The sequence below is a fragment of the Pipistrellus kuhlii genome, unplaced genomic scaffold (assembly GCF_014108245.1).
Source record: "Pipistrellus kuhlii isolate mPipKuh1 unplaced genomic scaffold, mPipKuh1.p scaffold_m20_p_7, whole genome shotgun sequence".
Taxonomy (NCBI): Eukaryota; Metazoa; Chordata; class Mammalia; order Chiroptera; family Vespertilionidae; genus Pipistrellus; species Pipistrellus kuhlii.
This window is the reverse complement of record NW_023425573.1, coordinates 27,999,345-28,026,874: the sequence shown is the minus strand read 5'-3', so window position 1 is coordinate 28,026,874 and position 27,530 is coordinate 27,999,345. Positions and strand designations below refer to the sequence as shown.

At 50.9% G+C, this 27,530-nt stretch overlaps 1 protein-coding gene across 11 annotated transcripts in view; it reads right to left on the bottom strand.

The window, feature by feature from the left end:
- The window catches only part of AGAP1 (ArfGAP with GTPase domain, ankyrin repeat and PH domain 1), a 396,133-nt gene that overhangs the window by 38,819 nt on the left and 329,784 nt on the right, over window positions 1-27,530 (bottom strand). For 7 of the 11 annotated variants that reach the window (XM_036420716.2, XM_036420717.2, XM_036420721.2 and 4 more), the window contains 4 exons: window positions 20,818-20,895; window positions 9,487-9,641; window positions 5,811-5,901; window positions 4,743-4,965 (listed from right to left, as the gene is read on the bottom strand). In XM_036420716.2, the coding sequence (XP_036276609.1) occupies window positions 4,743-4,965; window positions 5,811-5,901; window positions 9,487-9,641; window positions 20,818-20,895 (547 nt within the window). The remainder of the gene's footprint in view (window positions 1-4,742; window positions 4,966-5,810; window positions 5,902-9,486; window positions 9,642-20,817; window positions 20,896-27,530) is intronic. The other 4 variants (XM_036420719.2, XM_036420718.2, XM_036420720.2 and 1 more) reach the window with 1 other exon arrangement.

Here is a 27,530-nt window from a genome sequence, read left to right as displayed (position 1 = left end):
ATTTGGAACGGGGGCGTCTCTACGCCAGAAATTTGAGCTCGAGATTACTATATTGTGATCTCATGATCAAACCTAACGAGACAAAGACGTGGCCAAGTGGTACTGCTTTTAATATCTCAGAGTTAGCGGTGGGGATCCAATTATTTTCAGTTTGGATACGTCTCCCCTTTCTCAATATCTCCATGTGCATAAATAAGATGAAGTGGCCTTCCGGAATCAAAAGGGCCGAACTCGGAGCACTCGGATCACTGGGCGGACCCCTCGGTCTGGGAGTGCGCACCCGTCTGTCTCTCCCACGTGGGTTCCTCCGGGCCCGCCCCACGTCTTCCGCCTGAAGTGACATCTTTTGACAGGCTAAAGACAGGAAGGGAGTTCAGGCACGCAGGTGAACTGATAAGTAATGACACAAAGAGAAAGGATGCTCCAGGAGGGGAAAGACGGCGTATGGACCCAGTGGAATTGGAGGAGGGGCCGATGTCACTGGGGCTGCTCTCGGCCTCTCCCGCGGACATGAGACACTGGGGCTGCTCCGATTTCCCGAATCGCCACGCAAACAGGCTACCTGCACCGAAATGCCTCGGGAGCCGGTCCCTGTGGACCCACAAGGGCCAAATGCTGCAACAGAGACACAAAGACGGGGGAGGAAGGAAGGAAAGCAGCACCAGAGGGCTCTGCTCGGTCCTGGCAGGAAATGCTGTTCCCTGCGGTCAAGCCTAAACGCTAAGTGAACCACGGCCAGGAACAGAGAGGACTGACCGGCACGGCGCTGCAGACAGTCCCCAGTGCCCCATGTGTGGCCGAGGGCGAGAGGACGCACAGGCGGACTGCTGAGATGTCCTTGCTGTGTGCAGGCAGCGCAGAAGCCCCGATGCACTCAGGACACACGAGGCACTGAAGGGGCAAGAGCACCTGACAGGTGTACCCACGCCGACCGGTTCCCTGTCACACTCATTCGTCCACTCAAGACACAGGCTTTGGCCGTTAATAATCTCCATCCCAGCACATTCTTCTTTCACACGAAGGAGGATGACTAAGGAGCTTGGTGACTTCTCCGGCCTGGGTGCTCCGGGCCTCAGAGCCCACCTATGGACAGCCACACACAGTGTGGTGTGATACACAAGCCCACAGGCTGTGCGTCCTGAGTTCTGTTCCGACAGACAGCAGACCGCCCCTCCGAGAGCCTCTGCAATCTAGCTGATGTTGTCTGCTGTTACTCCCCATTTAAAATCAATATTTTAAGTGTGTGCTTAAATGGTATCAATAGCAATTACAGAGGAGAATTCAGATCCCACCGCAGATGAGGTTAATTGTTATGGCATCGACCTCCCGAACACGCTCCTTTCTGCAGATTACACCTCCGTGGCGGAGGGGGGACGAGGGCACCCTCTCCCCTCCTGCGACAATGCATTTCCTATCGAGTGCACTGGGAAAAATGGCAGTTGTTGCAGAATCCATCCAAAAAGATTTTTTTTTTCCCCTTCCTGGGAGTAATTAAAAGATGCTTTTCTTGACTAATGGTTCCCCGGTTTAGGAATGGGAAGTCAATACAGCTTCGCCGCCGTCAGCTTCCATTGATCACAGTGCTGGTGAGGTTTGACCGGCAGATCTCAGGGTGGCTGAGAATCACTGGGACCAATTATGAGCCAGCGAGGCCGCCTGCCCGGGGTGCGGGGACCAGGAGCACGAGGCCCGCCGGCCAGGCGGGAGGAGGCACCTGTTTCCCTAACTCCCTGCCTGCAGGACCGGGCGACTCCAAGGTTCGGTGGTTCTGGAGACTGGATGTTTCTTTGGAGAAGGATCTGCTGTGCTCTGTCCCCCATGGTCCTGACCCCCACGGTGTGTGTGAGGGGGGGGGGGAGGAGGAGGGAAAGCACACTCCTAATTATATCCCACTGTCAGAATGAATCTTCTGAACAAGCTTGAAAGGACCAGAGCATCTCAAGAAAACAGCTGGGTCCCTTTTCAAAGAATTAGATGGCTACATGGCACTGGGGTCTTCCTTGGCTAGAGATAAACATTTACTAAAAGATTCCCTTTTAATATGACATTAGGGCCACATGAAAGACCCCTCCGGCTGTTTGTTCTGACCATCATGGGTTCCGGGGAGACCAAAGGGGGTGAATTGGGGGGGGGGGGTCTCCTTCCTGTCTTGGAAAGGTAGGATCCAGACCGGATCACAGACAGAAGTCCACCTGGAAATTCTAGCCCAGACCTTGGTGTCTGTTCGCAGACACCACAGGAGGCAGTGCAGGTGGGGGTGTCTGAGTGGCTGCGGTGTTCTCACAGGACGGAGATTTTTTCATTTTTCACAGTGTATGCAGGACGGCTTGTTCCCCCAGGGCCACACATTTTGACGGCCTCCCTGACTCATCGTCATGCCTCCCAATGACGCTGCTGACTGCCTTTGGTCCCTCTAGGGGAAGCAGAACATACACGGAGGCATAAACAGACCCAACAACTCGCCCTCTGCCCACCCCACAGGTGCCGTTATCCACCCTCCTATCCCCAAGGCTCCCCCAGGCCTTGGCTCTGGCCTTCCCACCCCCCACAACCAGCCCCATGGGAGACCGCCCCCACACTGACTTCCACATTTAACCCCATGGGCCCTAGGGCTTCCCACTCATGCCTTTGGCTAACCCCTTCCCCACCCCCAGGCTTGGCTATCGCCTCACCTTCCTGAGTCCAGCTCGGATGCCGTTTCTCCAGGAGCACAGCGGCTATGAGAACCCCTCTGTCCTGTGAACTGGGCCCAGCCCTGGCCTCCTCGTCTGGCCCCAAGGACAACCCTGACCACAGGACAATCACAATAACCATTTGTCACTTCTTTTCTAGGAGAAGGTGGCCCGAGAGTATTTGCTGAATTTAATTAAACAAGAAACTCTCTGGGAAAATTACTAAAGGCACAAAGAAACGTTCAATTCTTATAGGGGCCCATCTTGTTAAGAATGTACAGATTTCTGAATTCCCCAAGTTATGTGGAGACACCAGGTAATCCCCCCTCCCCCCGCCGTCCCCCAACCTAGGAGAGGAATCGCAGCTCTGCTCGTTCTTTGGGGAACCAGGATGGGGTTAACGGCAGTCACCCCATCTGAGAGGAAGGAAGGTCCTGACACGTCTCTAAAATAGAAAGATGTGATGTGCATGACACTGGATAGGAGGGAACTTACATGCTGATTCACACACAGGAACTGGAATCCAAAACACCCCCACAGCCTCCACTTAGAGAAGATAACATGGATATCAAGTAGTTACCAATAAAAAAATCAACCTCATCCTTGTTTCCAATCATTCTAAACGCTCCTAAATGTGACCAATGAGAAAACAAACTTTTCACAAGTTCATGATATGAACCACAGTATATACGCTTCTTTTATATAGAAACAGGTAAAATGCATCAGGTTTATTTTTTCTGACCCTGAATTTTAAATGCTGTTTTCTGTACTCATACATTATACTCCATCCAATTTCCCCTCATTTTTCATTTTCAGACCTAAATATTTTCCAAGGAAACTATCTCCACAAAAAACAGGGATATTAAAACTAAAATTAATCTCTTAAGAATGCTCCTAGTAGGTGACCAGGCTGATTTCCACAATAGTGCTAAGATAAACACACTCTGAAAGCGCACCCTCTGTTCAGCCTGAGAGGCACCTGCCCATTTTCACCACCAGCTGCAACTCACCTGCCAAGAGCTCGCACAGCAAACCTCCACCGCGGGAGACACAGGCCCCTCGCACCCGTTCTCGCCCTCGCCCTCCCACGGCAGGCCTGACACAGGAGTGGGGCTGCCCACACACCAGCTCGTTCTCCCAGGGTGCCCAAGGTGGCACCAGAAATTCACTCCTCAGCGTTAACGACCCAGAGCCCACCCACTCGGAGCGTGATTGTCGCCTAGCGGAGGGGCCCACTTCTTGCCTTCACATTGGCCGCCGCTGCTACTTCCCTGTTGTCTGATCAACAGCAAAAAAACATTTAAAAAGTGCTCAAGTTGGGGGAGACCTAGGGCCTCCCTTGGCTTCTCCACACCCCTGAGACGTGAATGCTGGGAGGGAACCCCAAACCCTACTTCAGAACCGGACACTCCGGAGAGGGAAGCGTCCGTCCAGCCTCCCGGAACGAGGTTCCCTCAGAAGCCGCCGTCCTATGGCCTCTCAGGTGCATTAAATATGCATGTGTGCTCATAAACGGTTTATCATAGCTGCGAATGAAAGATGAGAAACTAAATGGCCTCAAAATAAATGCAATTTTTACACTGGGTAACAATTAACATTAATGAGGGGTCATCATACATTATGCCAAATTTGTCTGATTAAACGCGTGAGAAATATGTTTTAGGAAATAAAATATATTTTGTTACCATAAATTTGCTTATTCTGTATGTGTATGTCAATTGAGTAGATGCTTACCACAGATCTAAAAATAACAAAACTGAAGAATCAGAAATTTATAATTGGTGTTAATGGCGCAGCGTACGCCTGTTAGCAACGTATTAATTAAAGTGATGCATTCATAAGTTTAGAAGCTTAAAACACTTCTAGGAGGGGGAGAGGAATCCCTGAGGCGTAAAAACAAATGTAAACAAGGAAGGCGTTCGAATTAGCCGCATCTGTGAAGACCCATTTTAAACACAGACATCTCTGTGCCAGTCTGATCAGCACCCCTGCAGGCTGCCAGGGCAGTTTTAATCCTGTCTCAACTGTTGGCGGGACGCCCCGAAACCACACCCCTTCCCGCGTTCTTACCTTGTGGAGTCCAGCGAGGGCTTCGTCCGCCCCTGGCTGTTCTCCTCCCAGACGCTGTTGGCCAGCTCGTTCCCAATGGACGACATCACCTTGATGAGCTCCATGGGCCAGTCGTCCAGGTCCAGGGATCGAACACGCGAGAGGTGGGTGCCGAGGTTCCGGTGGATCCCTGAGCACTCGATGCACATGAGGGCTCCCAGGTTCAAGCTGGCCCAGTTAGGGTCTGTGGGACGAAGAGCAGAGGGCCCGTGGGGTCAGACCATCACTGCTCATTCACTGCCCTCATCACTGCTCATTCACTGCCCTCATCACTGCTCATTCACTGCCCTCATCACTGCTCATTCACTGCAACCAAACCCCAGCCGGTCAGACTTCATATCCAGACCCCTCCCTGGCGTCTGGCTTGAAAACACTCCCAGGTCTACTGTTTTAGGTGTCTTAAAAAAATTGAACATGTGGGTGGCTACTCTGAAATATCTGGCTTTGGCAAATCCTAGGAACTTCCCACCCAATGGACAATCGCCATCGCTGGCTTGGACAGTTCCTCGCTCTTGCACCCGGGCGATGGTGCGATGTTCTGCTCTATAAACAGCGTGGTGAGGAACCTCTCGGAAGCTAGAGCTGCCTCTCCCCCCAGCTTAGTTCCTGGAGGGGCGCAGCCAAGTGAGGGGTGTCCATGCCATTATGTACGCTGACAAATAGTTCTTCGTCACTCTTTTGATGGGATATCTCCCAGCAGGATCACCCAAACTGGATGTTTTGACTTAAAAATGACCAAGTCTTTGTCCATGTGTCATCTACTCGTCTCTGATCTCGGCCCCTCCACCTTTCCTTGTTCTCTGAGAAACCACAGCAGCTGGAGCTTGGTGTGCATTGGGCTACGCAACTTGCTGTGTTTGTAACATGACCTTCAAGGTCTATGTTTCTCCCCATATATGGGCCCTGCGGTAGCATCGACTATTACAGAGCCACAGAAACTGAGAAAGTCAGGCGCAGGGGCACCACCCAATCCAGCTCCGACAGACCCGCTCCACTGCAGAGGCCCAGGCCCTTCTGGTGCCCACTTACTCTGGGTCTCGCAGTCCACACAGTGCGAGTTCCCTCGGATGTTTCGTATCGACTGCAAGGCCATGGCCTCGCTCTGGCTCGTCAGTCTGGACTGGACATACAAGAAGACACACAAATGCAAGGTATGAGAAGCCTGAGAGAAACATATTATACATGTCTACTCATAACATCAGAGAAAATTCGAACAGGTGGTAAGCAAATATGGCAGGAGGGCAATTTCAAACCATTTCTCCTCTTCCGATAGCTTCAGGAAAACGTCCCGCTGAGAAGGCGCTGTGAGGGAACCCCCGTGCTAAGATTTATGGGGTGAGAATGACCCCACGAGACATGACGACAAAGGCACGTGCTGGACCCTTTGTGAAGGAACAGGGACAGACCGCCACCTGGGGCACGTAACTGGTCAATGTACTTTCAGGGCTGTGTGTCCACGTGGTGTGAAGAGCAAAGGGTGAAAAACAAGTGTTCTGCTTGTAAGAGAAGGGTCAGGCTTAATGCGCATCGTTAAGACAAATGTCATGATTCCTGGTCCGGAGACCACGGCCTCATCACCCCTGATGTCTCCTCTGAAGACTGTCCCAGTTGCTACAATGACAAAAGCACTAGCCTGTAGGGCAGGGAGGAGTGGGAGAGTGTTGGGCGTGGTTCTTCTTCAACTTACACTTGAATGTCTTCTCTAAGCAGGTGAAGACAACATCGAAGGAGGAAAAGAACAGGAAAACCTATAAACTACAATATGATCGTCACAATTAAGTTTTATTAACATTTTGATGTCTATTCTTGTAGCCTTTTCCTAAGCATATCTGTACACAGGGAAGGACTTCTTAAAAAGTCACCTTGTACGTATTGCTTTGAAACCTGCCAGTTTAGACTAATGAGATATTGTCCTCTCTCAATGTCGCCCTGTTTTTTCCAACATCAACATTTTAAAAGGTTGCATGATATCCCATTTCTGGTGATTTACTTATGACGTTCACTCTGGCGGACATTTAGGTTGGCCCCACATTTCTCCGTTGTAAAGAGTGCTGATGTTCTGCACACATCCCGGATTATTTACTGGGGACCAATTTCTGGACGTTGAGATGTCAGGTAAAGGAATCGGTACTGTTTCCAATAGAAAGGCTTACACTGCATACATTTAATATGATGGTAAAAGCCAACTACATTTCAGAGGACATTTAGAATAAGCTTGGTTTTTGTTCATAAGTCAAACTATCTTCAAGCTTGATATGAAAAAATGTATTGCTTACCACCTAATAATGTAATTTAGTAATTGCTCCTATTTAGGTAGCACCATGCATTATTGGGTTTTATGCCTTTGGTTAGATACTCAAGTACTCAAAGTATGATTAACTGCTTATGTTGGCACCTGGAGAGTGTGTGTGTGTGTGTGTATACACAAGCAGGGATGTGTCGGCTGTCTCTCCCTGTTTCATTTCTGCAGCATGTGAGTATATGCTTAGCTATCTACTGAATTATCCACAGGCAGCTACCATACCTTGTAGCCCATTCTCAACTAGTCAGTGTTTTGCCCTCAAGCTATTCCTTGTGGGTATCACTTCCATGTGCACACTCCCACACCTACTCAGCAATGCCTTCCTTCCTTCCTGCTCAGTGAGTCTGCCGGGGAAAGCACCTGCCTGTGCGTGCACATGGCTAGTGGGAGAAATGGGGCAGCACTTTAAGGCTGGTGCGTGCACCAGGCCCAAAGGTGACGCCTCGCGTTTCACAGTGAGTGGGCAGAAGCCGGCATGGTGAGAGGGAAAAGGTGACGTGCTTCCAGATCCTCTTATTCCCTCTGACCCAAGACACTATGATTTTGTACCGAACTTAGAGATGTGTTTGTTCAACAAGCCTGGCTCTCCGCACTCCCGTTATGAAGCTTTGCCCCCCATGTTTGGTGGGTGGCACGCGCCGTGGCTCCCCACGGGCGAGGTGACCGGGGCATCTACGTTCGCTCTGGGAGCCGAGTCTGTGGCTCTGACTGGAGCCGGGGTGCTCGGGAGTGAGAGGCAGCGACTCAGCCCACCTTGGTATAAAACCACTTTTAAAAAGAGCAGCAAATTACATTATAATAATAATGACTGGTTTACTCTGGGTAAAGAGGGTAATAAAATAAGACACTCCATCTTTCTGAGAGATACACTCCTTCCCCTGACAGATCAGAACATAAATCATGGGCAGAAATTTCTTTAAATTGTTACAAATGAAACTGCAGGTCGGTGGGCAATGTCTTTTCTCTTAGTTTCGAGTTGACTATAGTTTGCAAATGCTCTCCAGGACTCTAAAATGCCCCAGAAAAGGAGTTAAAAAAAAATCCTAGCATTAAAACAACGAGGTTGAAGAAATCCCTGTTGGGAAGGAGAAAATGGGGAGAATGACTTTTGTTCATGGAATACCATGGGGCAGGGGTCTACAGAATGCAGGGTGAAGTCATTTAGCTTCTCCTGGCTAAACAAATGCACAGTAACTACCTCTAATTACTAAAAAACAACAAAAACAAAAACACACACAAGACTTTCTGGCAGAGCTCAGGAAATGGGCAACTTCCTGCATGCTCACACATGTGGTCATGTGCCCACAGGTGTTAGTTTACTTTTGTTTACGTCTGTATCAAGAGTCCGTGTCTAAGTTGACAGGGACTTGAATTTTGTGCATTTATGAGGACAGACGAGTGCATCTTTTCAGTCTGCATTCTTTTCCTGAGTGTGTTCTGCCTGAAATAAAAACAAATGTGGCCACAGAAGCGACAAGAATCCCAAAGATTCCATCACTTGCAATGAAAAGGTGGGATTTGGGATTAGTTGAGAGAATCAAGATTTCAACGGGACATATGGCCATAGGAACATGGTTATGCTAGGAGACTGACATGATATTTTATACGTGTTGGCACGAAGTCTTCCCCAAGTTTTTCCACCAGTGAGCTTTTTCTTAGAAAGAGGTCTAGGGTCTTGTCAGTCATGTGTCATCTGATGCTTTGCACTCACCTTAGCATCACTAGGCCTCCACACCCCTTTAATGAGGAGCTGCCCTTTATTTTGGGGGGCAGCTCCCTAGGGCCTTACCTGTATCATAAAGATTTTTTAACACTGGTTTTGGAGAGAGAGAGAGGGAGGGAGGGAGGGAGGGAGGGAGGAGGAGAGAGAGAGAGAGAGAGAGAGAGAGAGAGAGAGAGAGAGAGACGAGAAGAAGAAGAAGAAGGAGGAGGAGGAGGAGGAGGAGGAGGAGGAGGAGGAGGAGGAGGAGGAGGAAGAGGAGGAGAAGGAGGAGGAGGAGGAGGAGGAGGAGGAGGAGGAGGAGGAAGAGGAGGAGAAGGAGGAGGAGGAGGAGGAGGAGGAGGAGGAGGAGGAGGAGGAGGAGGAGGAAGAGGAGGAGAAGGAGGAGGAGGAGGAGGAGGAGGAGGAGGAGGAGGAGGAGGAGGAGAAGAAGAAGAAGGAGAAGGAAGAAGGAGAAGAAGAAGAAGAAGAAAAAGAGAGAGAGAGAGAGAGAGAGAGAGAGAGAGAGAGAGGAACATGGATACGAGAGTGACACACTGAGGGGCTGCCTCCTGCATGCCACCCACTGGGGATTGAGCTACAGCCCTGGCATGTGTCCTGACGGGAATCGAACCAGCAACCCCTTGGTGCATTACGCACAGGGTGATGCCCAACTAACCGAGACACACTGGCGGGGGCCTTACCTTATTCTTGCTGCTCTCACATGACTGCAAGCTGGCTAGGATCTGGCTCTCGATGGCTTGGACCCACGCGTCTCTCTCTTCATACGTGGTGGCTTCAAAGTGCCACGTCTGGCCAGTGAGGGACACAATGATAAACTCAAAGTTTTCTTCTTGCTCTGAAACATAGAGAGTTGGGGATGAAGAGTTTAGCTTTCATGTGGCCACGGGCCCTCTGCCAGTCCACAGCCATAAAAGTGCGCTGGGTTCCACTGTGCCCACCGCAGGGCAGAGCTGAGCCCAGACGGGCAGACACTCAGAGAATGGATCTGCAGGCGGCATGGTTCAGCAAGGTCTCCCTCAGTGCCGAGGGGGCGAGGACAGGAAAATCAGCGTGCAATGGCAGTGTCTCTGTGATGTGCACACGAAGCAACACAGGAACACCCCTGTAACTTGCGCTAACCATCCACACCTGTGGGGCAAAACTAAGTTAGTGCTGAGAATCTCAGGGTACAGTTTTGGGGTCTTTGTCGCATGTGTGTGTAGATCCACAGATGCGCCACAGCAGGGAGGGCGCCTGGGTTTCTGTTCTTTTCCATCAGGAAGGCCCTCCTAGGCTGCCGGGATCCCACTGTCTCTCTTCCGCTGGAGACGATGGAATGAAAGCCGTCCATGGGCAGCAGTCTGGACCAGGAAGAGTCAGACTTGTATTATATCCTGCCAGGCCACTTCCCACATTGGGCTCTTTGGATGAGTCCTGGAGCCTCCCAGCCCCTTTTCTCACCCCTATTGGGGGGGTGAGGGGGGGAAGGCCACCCACTTTGGAGCATTTCCCACTGGCTAAGTGACATGTGCTAATTCAGGGGACACCCCATAAATGCCGGCATCTTTCCTTACTACCCCTGTCCCTGACACAGAGCAAGAGAGGAGGTGGCACATACAGGCAGCAAAACCCGCCACAAATAACCGCGAGGCACTCTCCTGCTGGACTACCGGGCGTCGCATCTCATTTGATTCCAAGTTTTCAGTCTCTGGGCTGTGAACTCACTGCATTGCATCACCATCATCAATAAGGATAAGAACCCGCCGACCCGCCTCGCTGACCACTGCGCCCGTTAATTATCATCTCAGTTGTCTGCACATGGCCAGTCGGCTCACCCGCCTACTGGGCCAGCCTCTGCCTCCCACAATCTCTGCTCCTCTCACCCACCCCCCAGCACAACCCCTGACCTTCAGCCCCTGACCTCTGCTGTGCTCCCTGCTGCTCTTGGGCTCTTGAGACCTGACCTCAACAGGAGTCCTCCACCTCCAGACATGGATGCTCACTTAGCTCCGCCCGAAGCAATTACAACCATGTCCGGCCATCCTTACCTTGCTCTGTGGCTGGGAGACCCCTCCCACCTCACTCCATCGACCCCAGGACCTAGGAAGGGTTTGCTCATGTCCTTCCTAACGCCGGCCAGGCCTGGGGAACCGCTTCCCTAAACCGCTGTGCATTGCTATGGAAACGGGGCCAGGACACTGTTGCGTGAAATCTTTACATGCTCTGATGTTAATGGTTCTATGTAAAATCAGCACCGCTGCTCTTTTAGAAGTTAACCTCCTGGTACGCTGGCCTTAAATCTGTGGCACTGGCTCTGAAGGGTCCCTAATGTAGGGAAGGTGGACACCCCCTTTTGCAAAACCGTTGTGGGTTCATTTCTCGCAAATTTCCAAGAGCAATAGGTACTGCTCTCCGGTACCTATTCTATGGCTGCCAATCACCTCCAAATCAAGGGCCCCCTCCGCCACTTGTTCCTTTTACTTCCGGACCTTCCCAGCACCTTCCGTGCCTCTAAACGTTTCCGTCTCTACTTTCAGCAGGTTCCGGTGCCTCTTCCCTCCACGGGGAGGAAACGTCAAAGGCCGCCCCCTGTGCCGGCGAGAATGCTGCTGACCACAGAGTGGCGCCCCAGCCTCCTCCCCCATGGCTGTAGGAGCAACCCATTGTTCCTTCCCTGTTTTGGCCTAAACCCCTTTTAAAAGTGGCTTCTGTCACCTCCAACCCCAACCCTGACTAATCCATGGAGAAAAGACTCCCCCTGGGAGAGCCTCCAGCCTGCTGCCTGGTCCACTCCTCAGGTCACCACCTGAACAACCTCTAGACTAGGGGTGTCGAACTCAATCAGAGAAGGGGCCAAAATCTAAAATCCAGCCTAAATCGCGGGCCGAATGGTTTACTGAACAGTCATAAACTGTCATTGTGATGGAAACGCAGCAGAGTGCAGTGATGACAGCGCGGTGCGGGCCACATTGCAAGGCCTGGCGGGACGGATTTGGCCCGCGGGCCTTGTGTTTGACACATGTGCTCTAGACGAATCCTCACCAGCACACCCATATCACTGCAGTGACTACTATACTCATCCTATATACCGTAATAAAGAGGTAATATGCAAATTGACCTTCACACCATAATGCCGTCACAAGATGGTGGCGCACACAGCGGAGGCTGGGTTCCCGTAACGACAGATCAGCAGGGACCTGAGGCTATGAGGTGCAGGACCTCAGGCTGTACCCCGCTGCCTGGTGGGACTTGATGGGCAACCTCAAGGCATGCCCCCTGCCCTAGCACTGGGCCAGGGGACCTGAGGCCGCATGCCCCCCTCTCCCCACCTGGCATGCAAAGAGGGAACTGAGGCTGCCTCCCCATCGGTGCCAGGCTGGGGGACCTGAGGCTGTGCCCCCTGCTCTGCAGGGCTTGACAGGGTCCTAAGGCTACGCCCCAACACCTGGTGGTGGGGCTTGACAGGGGTGGGGCCAGCTGGGTCTGGGTCTCATGCCCCTCGGATAGGTGGGGTCTTAACTCTGGGTCCTGAGGTGCACCCCACTCTCACAGGAGGAAGGTTTTCATATACATTTTACTAATTTTCTTTCATCTCTGACACTTCTATTATAGAGAAAGGGCAAATAGCAATATTAAAATATTCCCTCTAAGTAATTCCCTTTTAATGTGCATGAATTTTGTGTACCGGGCCACTAGTTAGGTAAACAGTAGGAGATCCTGGGACCCAAATATCTTCCCTTCTTCTGTAGAGGCAGCAATTAACATGTTCAAAGAAGAACTATTATCAGCTGGGCAGGCTATTCAGATCACTGATGGACCAGAGGGGTCCCAACACATTTTTAGGAAGTGACTCTGTGATGATATTTTAGTGATCAGCAACTGGGTAAAAAAAAATGAGGAAAACAACAATTGGCAGTCTGAGGCCAATCAGTCAGGCAGACAGACTGGCATTTCTCTTCTCTGCTGCCCTCACTCCCCATGTGAAGAATGAGTGCTCGGACGGCGAGGACGTACGTTGTCATGTCTCATTTCGAGTGGTTTCATCTCACTAATACACACCCACTCTTAGTGACAATCTCAGCGGCTTATATTTAATTCATTCCGTACAATGGAATTCTGGCTGTAGAAACTCCTGATGGTGCCCACGTGAAAGGCGTGTTTCGTAGTTGGACAGACATGCGGGATCCAAGAAATTCCAGGCCCGGACCCCCAATGGTGAGGAATCAAAGTCCCACCACATCCGTGGCCAGAGAGAGAGAAGCATGCTGTTTCCCAGCGTGACATTCCCGGGCCTGGCCGTTTCATAAAGTTTTGTGATTGGGCTCCCAGGGATTTAAACAGTTTTCCGTGTTTAACGGTTAGCTGTGGAAAGGTCCACTATAATAGTATTTTAGCACCATGAACCTGTCGAAACCAACCTTCCCAATTATTCCCAACGACATTAATAATACCGGATATTACACTAATTGCGTCCAGTTTCTATGCAGACGAGGCCCCGTGGGGCTAATTTCGCCTCTTCAGGGGCAAGCAACTCAGCCATCAGCCTGGTTTCACAAGGAAGCCCTCCTCATTACACGAGGCCGGGCTGTCAAACTTTTTTTTTTTTTTAAAGGTTAATGGGCCAATCAGTCATCCATTATTTTTGCAGAATCCTAGCAAAGGGTTAAAGGGCTCAAAGCAGCTGCAACTGTCCCACATTTGGAAGTTGTTTTCAACAGGAGGCGCCTGACAAGGATACATTTTGGGGGAGCGGTGAAAGCGGAGAAGAGATGGACAGATGTCTCCGTCTGTCTCCAGGGGGCATTCAGGGAAGAGGGCTGCCTGGTGCTTTAGCCAAGGCCATGAGGATCCAGACCTCGTGCCAAACTGGTGCAGGATGGCTCACCCGTGTTGGCAAGAGGCAGGCGTGCCGTGTGCAGTGACTGGTCTCTTCTGAATTTAGGACCCGGGTGTGCCCGCAGAGGCCAGCTGTCCAAAGCCTTCGCCGATTCTGGCCCAGGCTCCCTGCACACCGGGGACCCAGACGCCAATGCCCACCCTATCCACACCACTAAGAGTTCTTCCTGACATGTAAGGATGAACAAAGGATGGAAATGCGTCACCTAAACCGTGCAGACAGGACTGCGTTCAGCGTCAAGGATGGACAAGCCCACTTGCAGAGGGGGCTGACGGGCGCCCAGACTCCCAAGCCCAGAGGCTTCTGGTGGTCACCACTGAGAGATGATCTTAGGATAAGGCAGCTGAGCCGCAGGGAAAGAGCCACCCCCTTTTGTCACAGAATTGTGCCCTGATGGATATGTTAACAGCAATGCAAACTTTTGCTGAGGCTTTGTTCTCATTGACAAGTGTTAGCAATAGGTTTCTCCCAGTTTCTGCCCACATCTCCACGTCGACTTTTTCTTCACGTCCTTGAGGGCTCCCATATGTGGGGTCCAGTCTTCTGCACGCACTTGGTTCTCCTGCCATCCCCTAGCTGGGCCCTGCGAACAGGCCACCCTGCCCTCTTCAGATCTGCTTATCCGCCAGGCAGCCCCAGCTGGGCCAGGACGACGAAGGTGTACTTTCCTCACTTCCTTTGGCTGGGAAAGACATTCAGGCCTGACCCCAGGGAGCCTGAGGCAGCCCCAGACCCTTCTTAATCCACCCCTCCAGGTAACCACTACCTACGTATCACAGTTGGGAACTGAGATGGAAGTTATCAGCGAGGTCTATCACAATATAGGCCCTATGAGATTACGGGGGGCTACATCCACAGCCCTGGGCTTTTATGCTAATTTTTTTGAGCAATACATTTTGTTAAAATACTTCAATATTTCTTCTTTCAAAGCATGGAACACATAGGCATGTGGCTTAGATATTTTACGCAGCGATGATGAAAACCACACGCATTTACGATGTCAGCCAGAATCCACCGTAATGCAAAAAGTCAGGTTTTATTCATTTTCAATTTCCCTTTCATTTTTGTAGGAAAAGATAAACGTGAAAGAAACCTGAAGAATATGGTTCAAGATCGTGAAGAAGAAACACACACCCAACACCACAACATAAAAACACTCCCTCCTCCCATTTGAGAAGTTATTTTATTCAAGCAGAAATATATATATATTTTCTGGTCATTATGAAGATGCGTAGCTCATGGCTCCCAGGGACATCTTTCTGCAAGCTGTGGCTCTGGTTGCCAGGTGTGCTGAGCCCGAGTCTAGCAGAGGGGTTGTGCTGTGCTTCATGTAGGACAAGGGCAGGATGAGTGCCAGTCCCCAGAGGGAGGCCCAGAGGTAGGGATGTCTGCTGCAAAGGTCAGCACAGGAAGAATCTCCCGCAACACAAAGGAGGCCTGTATCTCCCTCACACAGGGGAGAGCGGGGGCAGCAGGCTGGCCGCCAGGCGGCAAGGAACGCCCTCCTATTCAGTTTGGCTTCCAGGACTGTTGGGTGCTACCCCTTTCTTACATTAAGGAAGGTACCTACAACAAAGCCCCGGGAGAAAATAAATGACCGGGCCCCATTTCAGGATGTGAGAGACAGATGTGTGAGGGCCAGGCTTGAGGGTTAGGAAGATCTACTAGAGGCACCTGCCTTGCTCTGTCCCGTCACGGAGCAGAGCTCTGTATCTGAACTCATTCCAGCTCCTGTGCGTCACTTTTTGGAGGCTGGCGTGGGCTTGGTATGCTGGGAGGCCTAGGGCTTCTGCTCGGAACCCAGCGTGGGAATCAACAACGTGGCCCTGCAGGTGTCCGTCCGCCCCAGGTGCTGCTCTGAGCTCTGAGGATCAGTATCATCCTTTTAAAAGGCGAGGGCTGGGAAAACAAGCAATCTTGCATCCTTCCCCCAGACATCAATCCTAGAGTCATTCCTCATGATAGGGTTTCCCAAGTCTGAGTTTGGCTGCATGAGGTCTTCATCCTTGCTGTTCACATGGACCAGGGCTTGACTCGGCCAGTTCTTCCCCGAACGGATACATTCAACAGGCCTAACACATGGCCACGGATACGGTGCGTTCTTGGAGTTGTTTTCACAGCAATCAAGTCTTTATAACAATTTTACAAGGATTGCCGTGGTCACTGTCACACATGTCCACGTGTGTAGGGGCTTTGTAGGCTCAACTCAACTTCTTCATTATGCTTCCAGGTAGGTTTTAGTGTTTCCTTTTTAGAGAAAGAACCCCGAGCAGGGGAAGGCAAGACCCAGTAACCACCCAAATTCACAAGCAGGGATCGATCCAGGTCTGTGCTAGTTCAAGGCCAAATTGCCACCTCTGACGATTCTGTTCAGGACAGTAAAGGGAACTGTAAAGATACATTTAAAAATCTGGGGGGAGAAAGAGCTCAATTTTTACCCCCGCACCCCCTTACTACATTGGGACATTTTGTGTTGAATTTGCATCCGGTTATGTAAATGACGCTCAGGTGTTTGAGTGACAGGAATTTGTGGCACTCCAGGCATGAGGTATGTACTACTAGTGGCCAGCAGGAGGCGCTGTGTTACATGCCTCTGGATAGTGACTCCAGACTAGTCATCATGACCTCTGCTGTAGGCGTCATCTCCCTAGTTTACAGATGGGGAAACTGAGGTACAGTGAGTGCCCTTCAGGTGAAGAGATGGGGATGTGAGAACCGGACCAAGACCGCCTGGCTCAGGGGTCTGGGCTCAAAACCACAAGCGCAGGGTTTGCCAAGTTTCTCATCAAGACCCAGTCTGAAAGAATGAAATGAATGAGAGTAAAGAGGAACCCTGTCGGGTGGTGGAAGGCAGCCCAACAGACATGCGGGACCTCGGGAAGATCGCTGGGACACCTGTGGGTTAGGGCTGGGTTCACACCATGCAGAAGGACAGCTCAACTGGTCACCCCCCTCTCGGCAAGAGCTGCTGTCTGCCTGGTGTCACAGCCCCAAAGGTGCTCAAGCCTGAATGTGCTCCACGCTGGCTGTTGAGCCCACAGCCAGGTTCCGGTGGCAGCTCTGGTCTGATCTTCCTGGGGCCCCTGACTGCCTGTCTCCCTGCCTTCTTTTCTTCTTTTGGAAACGTGGAGGATATATGGGGATATCTGGAGTGTCAGTGGGCAGGATGCCGGGAAATGATGGCTCTGGCAGGTGTCAGAGACTGTGGAGCCTGTGCTGAGGCCTGCGTCTAAGACAGCTTCTCCACTAAGCCCAGGGCGCCTGGGCCTTCGGAACGCACTTTCCCTCGCTCTGCATCGGGATCTCTGCCTGCCAGCCCTTCCCCGCTCCCCTGCTTAGACCCAGCACCACGTCGGGAGAGGAGCCCAGGCCTCAGCGGGCTTTTCTCTCAGGTGCGAGTGCGTGAGCACGGCTGGAATTTGTTAAACTCAACCTGTGTGAGGTGAGGTGAGGTCTCAGAGCTGTGAGCGGAACACCGGTTAGCTGTCTTGTTAAAGGCCTGCGCACCTTTGCTCAGATGAATAGGCACATCTTGGCCACCCAGTGGGAGAAGAGATGTGGGCACTGACTTGGCATGAAGCCCAAAGCCGTGCCCGCCACAGCTGTCCCTCAAGAGAATCGATTCTCCACGGCAGGGCCTATTTGAGACCACAGAGTCCGGGGACCCCAGTTCATCTATGTGGTGGCAGTGAGGCACCCAAAACAGAGATTTCAAAGGCCTGTCTCTGGGGCAAGTCCCAGCTCCACAGAAACGCCCAGGACAGGGTTGCATGGGACATGGGTGTAGTTGTCAACTATAACGTGGGTGGCCTGACACCCCAAGAGATTTGCCTGTTCCTTTTCCTGAGCTTATTTATGCCTTATAACATGCACAGAAGATGCTCTCCTCTGTGAGCAGAGTCCATCTGCTCACCCAGCTCCCAGCACCGCTCCTCTGCCTGCCTGTGGCCCCCCAGCCACGCGGGATGGGGGCAGTGTGCTCATCACATCTCCCCAGGCCTCCCTCCCTCAGCTCCTTCTGCCCAACGTCCACCCTTCTGCCCAGCTCTCTCGGCTCTTTCGTAGGAAAGCATTTATCACGAATGCGGGTGTTCCCGAGGCTGGTCTCAGGAGGCAACTAAGCACTGGGCAATCCCACCATAAATATGCATTCCACCCCTCTTCACAGGCTCCCGGGATGGAACCGTTCAGGTTGCATCTCATGGAAGGAACAAAGATTTCACAGCTGAATTTTTATCCAGTCACAAAGGCTTAAAAAAATTAGTGCACGGTCATACTAGTATGTACAAATTATGTTTTCATATTGCTATCAGGGATAATTAGCCTGCATGAACAGAAAAAGAGCAAAAGAGAATATACCTTCGTTTGTTTTCTATGCCCGTACGTGTGCTTCCCTAATTATCGATAGTTTGGTGTCACTTGCTCGAACCCATTCCTGACATCCACACATGCAGTGTGGGGTCTGGCTCCTAAATTTGGTGATCTGGGTACATGTCCTGCCTCCAGAATCCGCTGCTTGTTCTGCAGAAGGTCGAATGACTTGCCAACACCCCCATTTCTCAGAATAACACAATGCCCGTGGCAAGAGGCTGTGGAGATAAAGGACAATGTGGTCCCAGGGCCAGAACAGAGTGGCGGTAAGAGAAAAGGGCTTTGGATCAGGACCATCTGATTCCAGTCTGGGTCCTGCCCACCCCCAGGCCGGTCCCACAGGATCTGAGCTGAACTTCCCATCTGGAAAGGGAGTTGCGAAACCCCCACCCTCTGCCCTCTGGCTGCACTGAGGACAACGCCGACCTGTGGCCAGGCTCCTCGGACAGGGCCTTGCTCTGGGTGACACTCTGCGGTCATTGATGTTTCTGGGTCCTGAGTGGACCACTTTAAAAAATACTCCATCTAGGAAGGGGTCCATTCAGTGCAACACTCGAGGCCTCGGGTTACAGAAAAAGTCAGAATCTCAGGATGTGACGATCTAGAGAGAATCCTTTTATGGACAGACTATGTGGTGACATACATCCAGAGACTGGCAATCAGAGAGGCCCTCTGATAATTTATTTTATGCAATTATATGAATTCCATAACATACTATTAAAAGCCGCATGAAATGTGACAGTGTATGTACAGATCTTAATCTTTAAAAGAAACTCAAAGTAGATGAAGAATGATCGTGTCGCTTAATTGACGATTCATAAACATAACTGAACACTGAACGGACATGAGAGACATTGTGAGGGAGGCCTGGCTCTGGGGCCATTATTTACTCCAACAGACCCAGGGTTTCCTTAGAGACTCCAAGTTTGCAGTGTGACCTGGTATTTACAGATTTCAGAGAGAGAGGCACGTGTCTCGGTACCTCCCCACCCATGGCTTCGGGCAGGCAGAGCGATGGGTTACCTGAGTGGTCAAGGCTGAGAAGTTCCCACTTCTGCAAATCGTCACACCTGTCATGAGCTTCAGCCCACCAGTGTCTCCAAAGCCCCATCAGCAGTCTCAGGGGGTGTGTCTGCCTCTTCCCTGCCCCTTCCCCCAATTTTATATACAACTACATGTGAAACTGAATGTCATGACTCAGTTTTTAAGGTGGAGAGCCAATAACCAAATGTGCTATGGCAAATGCATACACATACAAAAGAAAGCACATCTGATAAGGACACAGCGAAGAGAAGTGATATGTACCTTATGCCGAAAAACAAACATTAAAAAATAGTGAGCGAGCATTCTAACACCCTTTAAAATACCACACACACACACACACACAAAATGATAGTTGGTCCTGCAGGTGTTGGGACCTTTGCTAAAATGCTATTATTTCTCTCTCTCGATTTATCTTTCTTGAATGAATGCTTTGAAAGAAGAATCCACGGGGATCAAGCTCCATCGGAACCTGATCAGATGACTATGTCCCCTTGAGGAATGGGGGGAAAAAATTATGATTAAAAAAATAGGTCTTTAACAAGGCATCATGAAGATGTAGTTTTGTTTTCCAGATTCATTTTTTTTTTTTTTCCTGGCTGAGAGCAGGGCTTTCAGCGGAGACCGGAGCGATTGTGAAAGGGAGAAAAGAAGGGCAGCGATATAAATCAGTGGAGGTTAATGGCCGGGATGTGAAGAGGGGGACTTGTTTACAGAAATACCGTGCAATTTAAAATTTACAAGAGATTTAATGCCACCGCCTGGCAATCGCTAAAATCAACAGCCCAGAAAACAGTGACATTAAGAAAAATATTACAGTTATAATCATCCCCAAATAAGTCAATTAGTGTGAGGGCGCCGGCTCGCGATTACTTGACCCATTTGGCTGGCACTTAAGGGAAAAAAAAAAATGTCCCCCCATTATACCGGGATCGCTGGATTGTGACCTGCTTTGCATCGCACATAATGTCTACGCCAGCGAGGAGGGCTCGGGCGGAGGGTGGCGGGGTTCCCTCGCGTGGCATCAGAATAATTCTGACCCCTGACATTTGTAATCATAAAAAAAAAAAGGCAATTTATAATTGTGTTGTTCCAATGAAGGTGGGGAGGGAAATCCAATCTGCTATTATACAAAAAGCAATGACGGCTGTCTTCGCCGAAAAAAAGCAACGCGAGTCAATTTGTGAACTTTGGCACCGGACGACCTTTAGAAACACAACAATCTACCGAATTTACAAGCAAGAGCAGCCCATGCAAATGACCCGGGCCGGGCCTCCGGATCAGAGCCGCGGAGCATTTACGGAGAATGCGTCCACAAAACAAATTAAGACTGTTGCTTAAATGTCACGGCGCGCTATTGTGTTTGGCTACAGATCATTACACCTGATACTAACACTTTTAAAAACTGTAATAACTTGGGAAATATTACGTTGAGTGCCCACATGTATAAAGCGAAAGAAAAAAAAAACGAGGAGGAAATAGGTTTCTGAAGTAATTTAAACATCACCACTCTATGACGGAAGGGAAAGGTCAAAATTTAAGTAAGCTGAAAGGAACATGAATGGTAAAATAAAACACACAAACAAAAAGATGGAAAGACCACAGGAATGAGTCTGCAAACACAATAAGGGTGCATGCGGCTTCGGGCTGCATTTCCATGTCTGGGGGTGGGGGTGGAGGTGGGGTGGGGGGGTGGCGCTGGCGGGAGGGGGGACAGCGTTACCTTCGGTGTTGGTGCTGCTGCTGCTGTATATATTTCGCAGGCTACCAACACGGTTTAGTTTCCATGCTTTGCGTTTGGCTGCATCCAGAGAGCAGAAAGGGGAGAGGGGGAGAAAGACAGAAAACAAAAAGGAGAAGAAATCAAATGAAAAGGGGAGAAAAGAAATGTCAAAGTAGCACGTGACATCACCTCCATCTGTTCCCGAGGGGCAGTGGGTGCTGGTGGGTCCCCGCTGGTCCCTGCCCCCTCCCCTACCACCCCCGCCCCCCCCACTGCCAGCCAGAAGCACAAGGGAACCTGGGCAGGACAGAGGCGTGCCTGCCAGTGTCATTAGGTTTGCACAGAATCAAACAGACGCCCAGGCAAGGAAGCCAGGCGCCCCTGCTGGTTTACATGCGGCTACTTCTAACCGTGCCAAGCTGGCCTTTTCCTTGGGGGCTGGTGGCATCTTTGGAAGGAGCTAGGATGCTAGTAGCCATGAGCCCTCTGATTTGGCAAAAATCTGGCAGTGTGTCAGATCCAGAGCTCCTGGTGATTGGCAGTTCCTGTGGGTGCTGTGGACGGAGGTCTTAACGCTCAAGGCTGATAAAGGATGGAGCCTCCCACTGCCACCAGACGCGTGGACACATTCGGATCTGCGCAGTGATCACATCAGCAGAGCCCTGCTACCGCCTGGCTGCTGCTGACAGGCGAAGGAGACCCCTTCTTGTCGGGCCGCAGAGACTCTGGATGGAGCTCCCGGGACCCCAGAGAGCACACACACCTCCTTAAGCGCTCAGCTCACTGGAGGAAGCAACGGAAAGAAAAAGCGAACCTCAAGTTACCCCGAGAGCAACAGTGAGCCACGGGGGAACCCTGGGTTGGGAAGTCAAAGGCAGAACCAATCCAACACGGTGGCCCCACCCCTCACACTGTGCAGTGACTGGCTGGGGTGAGAGGGGCCCCGATGCTCCTCTGGGGAGATAGTCTCCATTCATCAGCCCCACCCTCTGAGCCACCCCCTGGACGCAGGACGCGAGACCAGTGCAGGACATAACCAGACCACCTGTCCCTCTCCATGTCCACAGCCAGGAGGAGACACCGGTCAGACCTCCCATTGGGCTCTCTGGAGAGCCGTGCACACCTGGGGAGGCCGGTGCCCGCATCTGCACACAGCACAGACCCAGGCCTGCGCTGGGCAGGGGACAGCGCTCTCGCCCCGCCCGCTCCTGACTTAGGGCGAGCTGGCGGCCCCTGCCCGCTGTGGGGTTAACCTCTAACAGTGTGGTGCAGGCTCCGGTGTGCCCCGGTCAATGACCCGGTGGGGGGGAGGGGGGATTGGGTCTCCATGACCAGTGCTGCTGCTGAAGCGAACCCCAAGTGCTTGGGTGTGTATTTGGTTTCTTTGGCATGATGACAGAAAATAACATGTACAAAATGTGGACGTTCAAGGAAGCAGATGCAATGCTGAAGCAGCACAGTTCTGTGTACTCGGGAGGCAAATTTTACATAACGGTGAGAAAAAGAACGAGCTGTCATTACTTGTCACCTGATTTAAAGAGAAACAGTTAGCTTCTAACTCAAAACCTAAGAATGACCTAGTAGCTTGAAAACAAGAAAGACTTCAGTAAGAACTGTAATCTCGAAACGTGTAGGCGCTTATAGTGTATAGGTCTAAATTTAATTTTTTCTTGGGTGGAGACCTGTCCCTCATCTCTACACCCTCAAGGGTTCGCGAAGGTGCCTGTTCCAGGTAGCAGCACACCTGGGAAAGGGCCTTCAGGTGCCCACCAACGTCATGCCTACGAGGAGCCAAACGAGTCAGTTTTCCAGTGTTTCCTTTAGAGATGCTCAGCGGGTAATTACCGGGTTCCTCAGGTGTAACGGACACTTTCGCTGTGCCCTTAATTATCTCAATAGCGGAAGGCCTGGCATCTTGGCCCATAACTCACAAGTTCCAGAAAGAAGCAGCCTTCAGAGAGGCCTCGCTCCTCACAGGAAAACTTGCCTCCATGGGCAACATTTACATATAAATAGGCACCGTGTGGTGGGGCGCCCGGCGGGGGAAGCTCCGTAGAGAGCCCGTTTGTTCCCCTCCGTGCTCTGCCTTGCATTTTTCATGCCCAGCTCTCCCATTACCGTGTGGAAGTATAAGCAGGAAGTGAACTCGCAGCCTGGTTTTCTATTAACCTATTGATGAAATAATCAATTTTAATGTGTAGAATGTCATGCCTTTTTCTCCTCCCAGAACAAATGGACTTTTCTGGGCTGATGCCAAGGTCCTGATACAAGCATCCGTCTCCCAGGGCACTGATTGCTCCGAGTCCACTGGGTTAGACGCTTCAACAGGAAAATACAATCGTAGGATCATCGATAAAAGCTTCTAAGGGAGACGGAGGCATCGCCCCGAAGGGACTCAGGAGTCCTCTCCCTGAGGCCGCTGGCTGGTCACCTGGTCCCGTCTGACCAGGACACACCTGAGCCACCGTGCTGGGGGCAGCCCTGGCTCTCAGGCTTCTGAAATGGGCAGTGGTTCTCGAGGACTTCATGTAGACAAGCTCAAAAGACTACATGTTCTGGGTAATCTTCGTTTTAATTAAGAAATTCAATTTTTGCCGAAACTGGTTTGGCTCAGTAGTAGAGTGTCGGTCTGCGAGACTGAAAGGTCCCGGGTTCAATTCCGGTCAAGGGCATTTACCTTGGTTGCGGGCACATCCCTGGTAGGGGGTGTGCAAGAGGCAGCTGGTCGATGTTTCTCTCTCAACGACGTTTCTAGCTCTCTATCTCTCTCCCTTCCTCTCTGTAAAAAATCAAGAAAATAAAAAAAATTAATTTTTTTGGGGAAAAAAATTACAGGACTATAGTGTCTTCCATTTAAATGTAGGCTGACTTAGACTTTTGTCACTAATGTTATTTTTCACAAAAAAAACCCCACAACCCTATTATTTTAAAACCAGAATGTCACCTGTTTTGGGAAAAAACAGCAGAGCCTCTCAACAGCCACCCACCCTGGGCGAGAGCGCCGTTCTGAAGAAGGAAGGCTGGTGCAAGGCCCAGTCACGCCCTCTCCGGACGGCGTCCCAGTCACGACTTCGGCTTTGGCGTCAGATGATGGCTCACCTCCTCGTAATTGCTCCCAGCCCCGGCCTCCTCAGGAGACAGGGAGAGGAAAACGCGCCAATGACGGCTGTGCTAAGTGGGAGTTGCTGGAATCATTTAGCGTTAACGACTCCCATTACTACACGCGGCCGAGTTTTGTGGAAGCGACAGCTTTTCCTGAGAGTTCATGCGATGATCAGGAGTGAGTTAAAATTTTATTTTAAAGGAGAATTTCTAATTTTGTTTCTCTAAGCAAAACATTGTTTTTCTTCCTACAGCATGTGCGCGCCTGAGAACTCAGCACATACAGATCTCCAACACGAGACTTCCAACCAGCACGTAATAAACGGAATAAAAATAGTCCTTAGTCTGCTGGCACGCTCAAACGAGCAGGGTTTTATCCTAAACTAAGGTGACTAGATGTCCTGCTTTTGGATGGACCGTCTCGCCAAAAGCAGGACATCTGGTCACCTTATCCTAAACTCTTCCTCACCACACCAGGAGACCAGGGACTTACACTACTGTCACCTCAGGTCTCCTTCTGCCAGCACCCCTTGTTGACTAAGTATTTCTCAGGTAGCTGGTCGAAAGATCACACAGGAAGGAGGGTGCGTGTCTGAACCCTGTGCCCCCCATTTATGTCCCAGGGTGAGGCCCGACTGGGCTGGCAAGGTGGGGCTCCGCACACCCCAGAGCCAATTTTGAGAACCAACAGGGTCTTTTTTGTGTGCCACTCCCTCCTGACAACATGCCTCAGGACAAAACCAATCCCCCCTCCATCCATGCGAGAGGGTGCACCCCTGTGCCTCTCAGAGAAGCCAGGTGGTTACCCGGTCAGACATTACGGCCCTGTTGGCTTCAGACATGGAGCTACTTATTGTTAAGGACGCCGTCGGTGTAAATGCTGCCTGTGCAGCAGGGAGGAGGGCCTGGGTCCCTGGAGCAGTTCACACTGATGCTGGCACCAGGACGCCGAGTGGGGATCCCCTCCCTGGCTGGGACCCCCCCCCCCCCCCCCCAATCACAGGACGGGCATCGGCAGGAGCAGATTCCGCAGTGGTTTTCCGTCCCTGCCGGTTTGGTGTGCCCCGTATCGCCGTGATCCTTGTTCGTGGCGATTTCACTGGGAGGCTAGAGATTGGAGGTGTCCTTTGTGCGGGCCTCATGAACGTTCACTTGTGCACCAGGACTGCGTGCACACTCTGCTCTCCTATGACAAGACCGTGGCGTTTTTCGAAAGACGCAGTCCCGAGGATTTGCACACGACGTGAACTCGCTGCTTTCGCTGTGAAGGGGCGTCCTAGAAGCGGCCACGCAGAGCAGCCGTGGTGTGGAAAGGCCCGTGAAAAGGGCCTTAGAGAGGAGGAGACAGAACCCGAGGCCACGCACACGCAGGATGCGGGTTCAGGAAGCAGCATGGCCTGGTCGTTAGCAGTTTCCAGCAAGACCAGTGTCCTCTTCGCAATGGAAGCCCATGAAGGCAGAGTTAACGTCTGACCAAGTAAAACTCTGAAACAAGCAATCAACTCCTCACGACAGACTTTTGATTCGGTTTCTAATAACTCATAATGGCTTTCTGTGTCAGCGGCTTCGTTTAAAGCCCTTAGATTTGCAAACTGGAGGGCTTCTACAGAGTGGGCTAAGGCAGACACTTAGAGAAAAATGCCATTAACCCTGGAAAACAGTTAAAATAAAAACTAGGTAAAAACTCCAGAATTCACCATAAAACCGTAAGTTCCAATTAGGTCGGAAGCAGTTTTCCTTTCAGCCTGGAAACACAGCGTGGGTTCAGGTGCACCCAGAATGAATGAGCATTTCTGCCAACTCCGAGAATGTGCCCCTTTCCCACGGCTGACATGAGGGGTGGCTTCCGTGGGACACGGCCGTTATGCTAATCTGTAATGGAGAAGGTTAGTTTGCCATGCTCTCCTCACCAACTCGTGGGAACTTCTCTCCTTGTCTTCCTAGAGTAGCTGTGTATTTGGAGAAGGGAGAACTTTTGTTTGTTTGTTTATTTATTTTGGGGGGAGGCTTATTAAGAAGTTTGACATTGGGGCTCCTTGGCTCGGGGCTTGATTCTGTTCTGGGTGGAGGCTGAGATTAGAACAGGAACTGGCCACGACGTGGCAGCACCAGAAATACTGGGCTTTCGTGTTTTAGGCCTCACTCCTCAGCAAACACGGTCGCATCTCCCTAATCATTGCGTGGTTGTCCTTCAAAATAGAAACAAACAGCAAACTGAATTCTCACGTAAGGAAAAGCGAGGTTCAACTGTGTTCTTGCCGCAGGCCCGGCACCCCCCCCACCACCCCCACCAGCACCGCAGGATCCCGAGACAGGAATGAGTGATAATGGGAAACATTCGTCTCTTCTTCTTTTTTTCCTTTCTTCTCTTATGTCTTCTCAATTTCCTCCAATAGAGTATAGTGCAGGCTTTTCTTTTAAAAACACAAAATCTTTCTCTACAATTTCTGGGGGAAAAATAGGTTTTTAATAAAACTTCAAATTGTGCTATCGCATTTCAAAGGCGATGGCCAGTGAAGGCGACTAATCAAAGGCACAATTACCCTGCGACGGCCGCTCGCGCTCCGTGCCGGGCGGTAATTGCGGGGCTGTGATCACTGGACCACCAGCCGCAGCCACGCAGACAGTGCATTTCATCTGCCCTCCCTGTGGCCAGCCTCCTCCCTCCGCCCGCGGAATGGCACATGGCAGGGTGATTCAGTCAGTCACGGCCCCCTTCCTCTGGCCTCCGGAGTCTGAGGAGACTACGGAAAACATCTTCCAGAAAGCACGTTTTTAACCTTCTGGATTTAGGGAGGACTTGAAATTCCCAGTAGCGTTCGGATCTGTGGCTTAAGGAACCACAGAACAATGAGATCCACAGTGTTTCTGTAGACGGACACAGATCCGAGTGGGAAAGCAACGGGATTCTAAACATTCACTCCTCCTTGCTGTAACGGGAATGCAGTCCTTTAAACACTAACAGATTTCTCCCCACAAAAACGCTTGGGCTATAATGGTCCAACTTTTCAGCACGTTCCCTGGTTATGGTCAATGAATAGACAAGGTCATTGCTCTCCTAGGAGGGACTGGGAACGTGGTGCCGAGAGTGGACACAACAAAAATAATAACAACCCTCTCATTTCTTTAATGTAAAAATAATTTGGATACGCCAGTGTTATTCCACTTCAAGCCAGAGCACCTTGGAAGACTATTTTACTATTACTACAAAAGCCAAGTTCATTTCATATTAGTCCAATATTAAGACCAATCTAAGTAGCCGATTTAAAGTTAGCACCCACATACACATGTAACTTTCACACATACGGGGACAGCTCTGTCAGAGACCTGGACTACTAAACGTGAGGGGTTGCTTATGTTACCACAATGTGCAAACTTGCCCCTTTGAGCAGCTGCATTGTGGAGTTAGCATAGCATAGCTGTAGCCAGTCCTTGCTATTTCCAATTTTATGCTATTAAAAATACTATATTCTGCCCAAACCGGTTTGGCTCAGTGGATAGAGCATCGGCCTGCAGACTGAAGGGTCCTGGGTTCGATTCCGGTCAAGGGCATGTACCTTGGTTGCGGGTGTGCAGGAGGCAGCTGATCGATGCTTCTCTCTCATCAATGT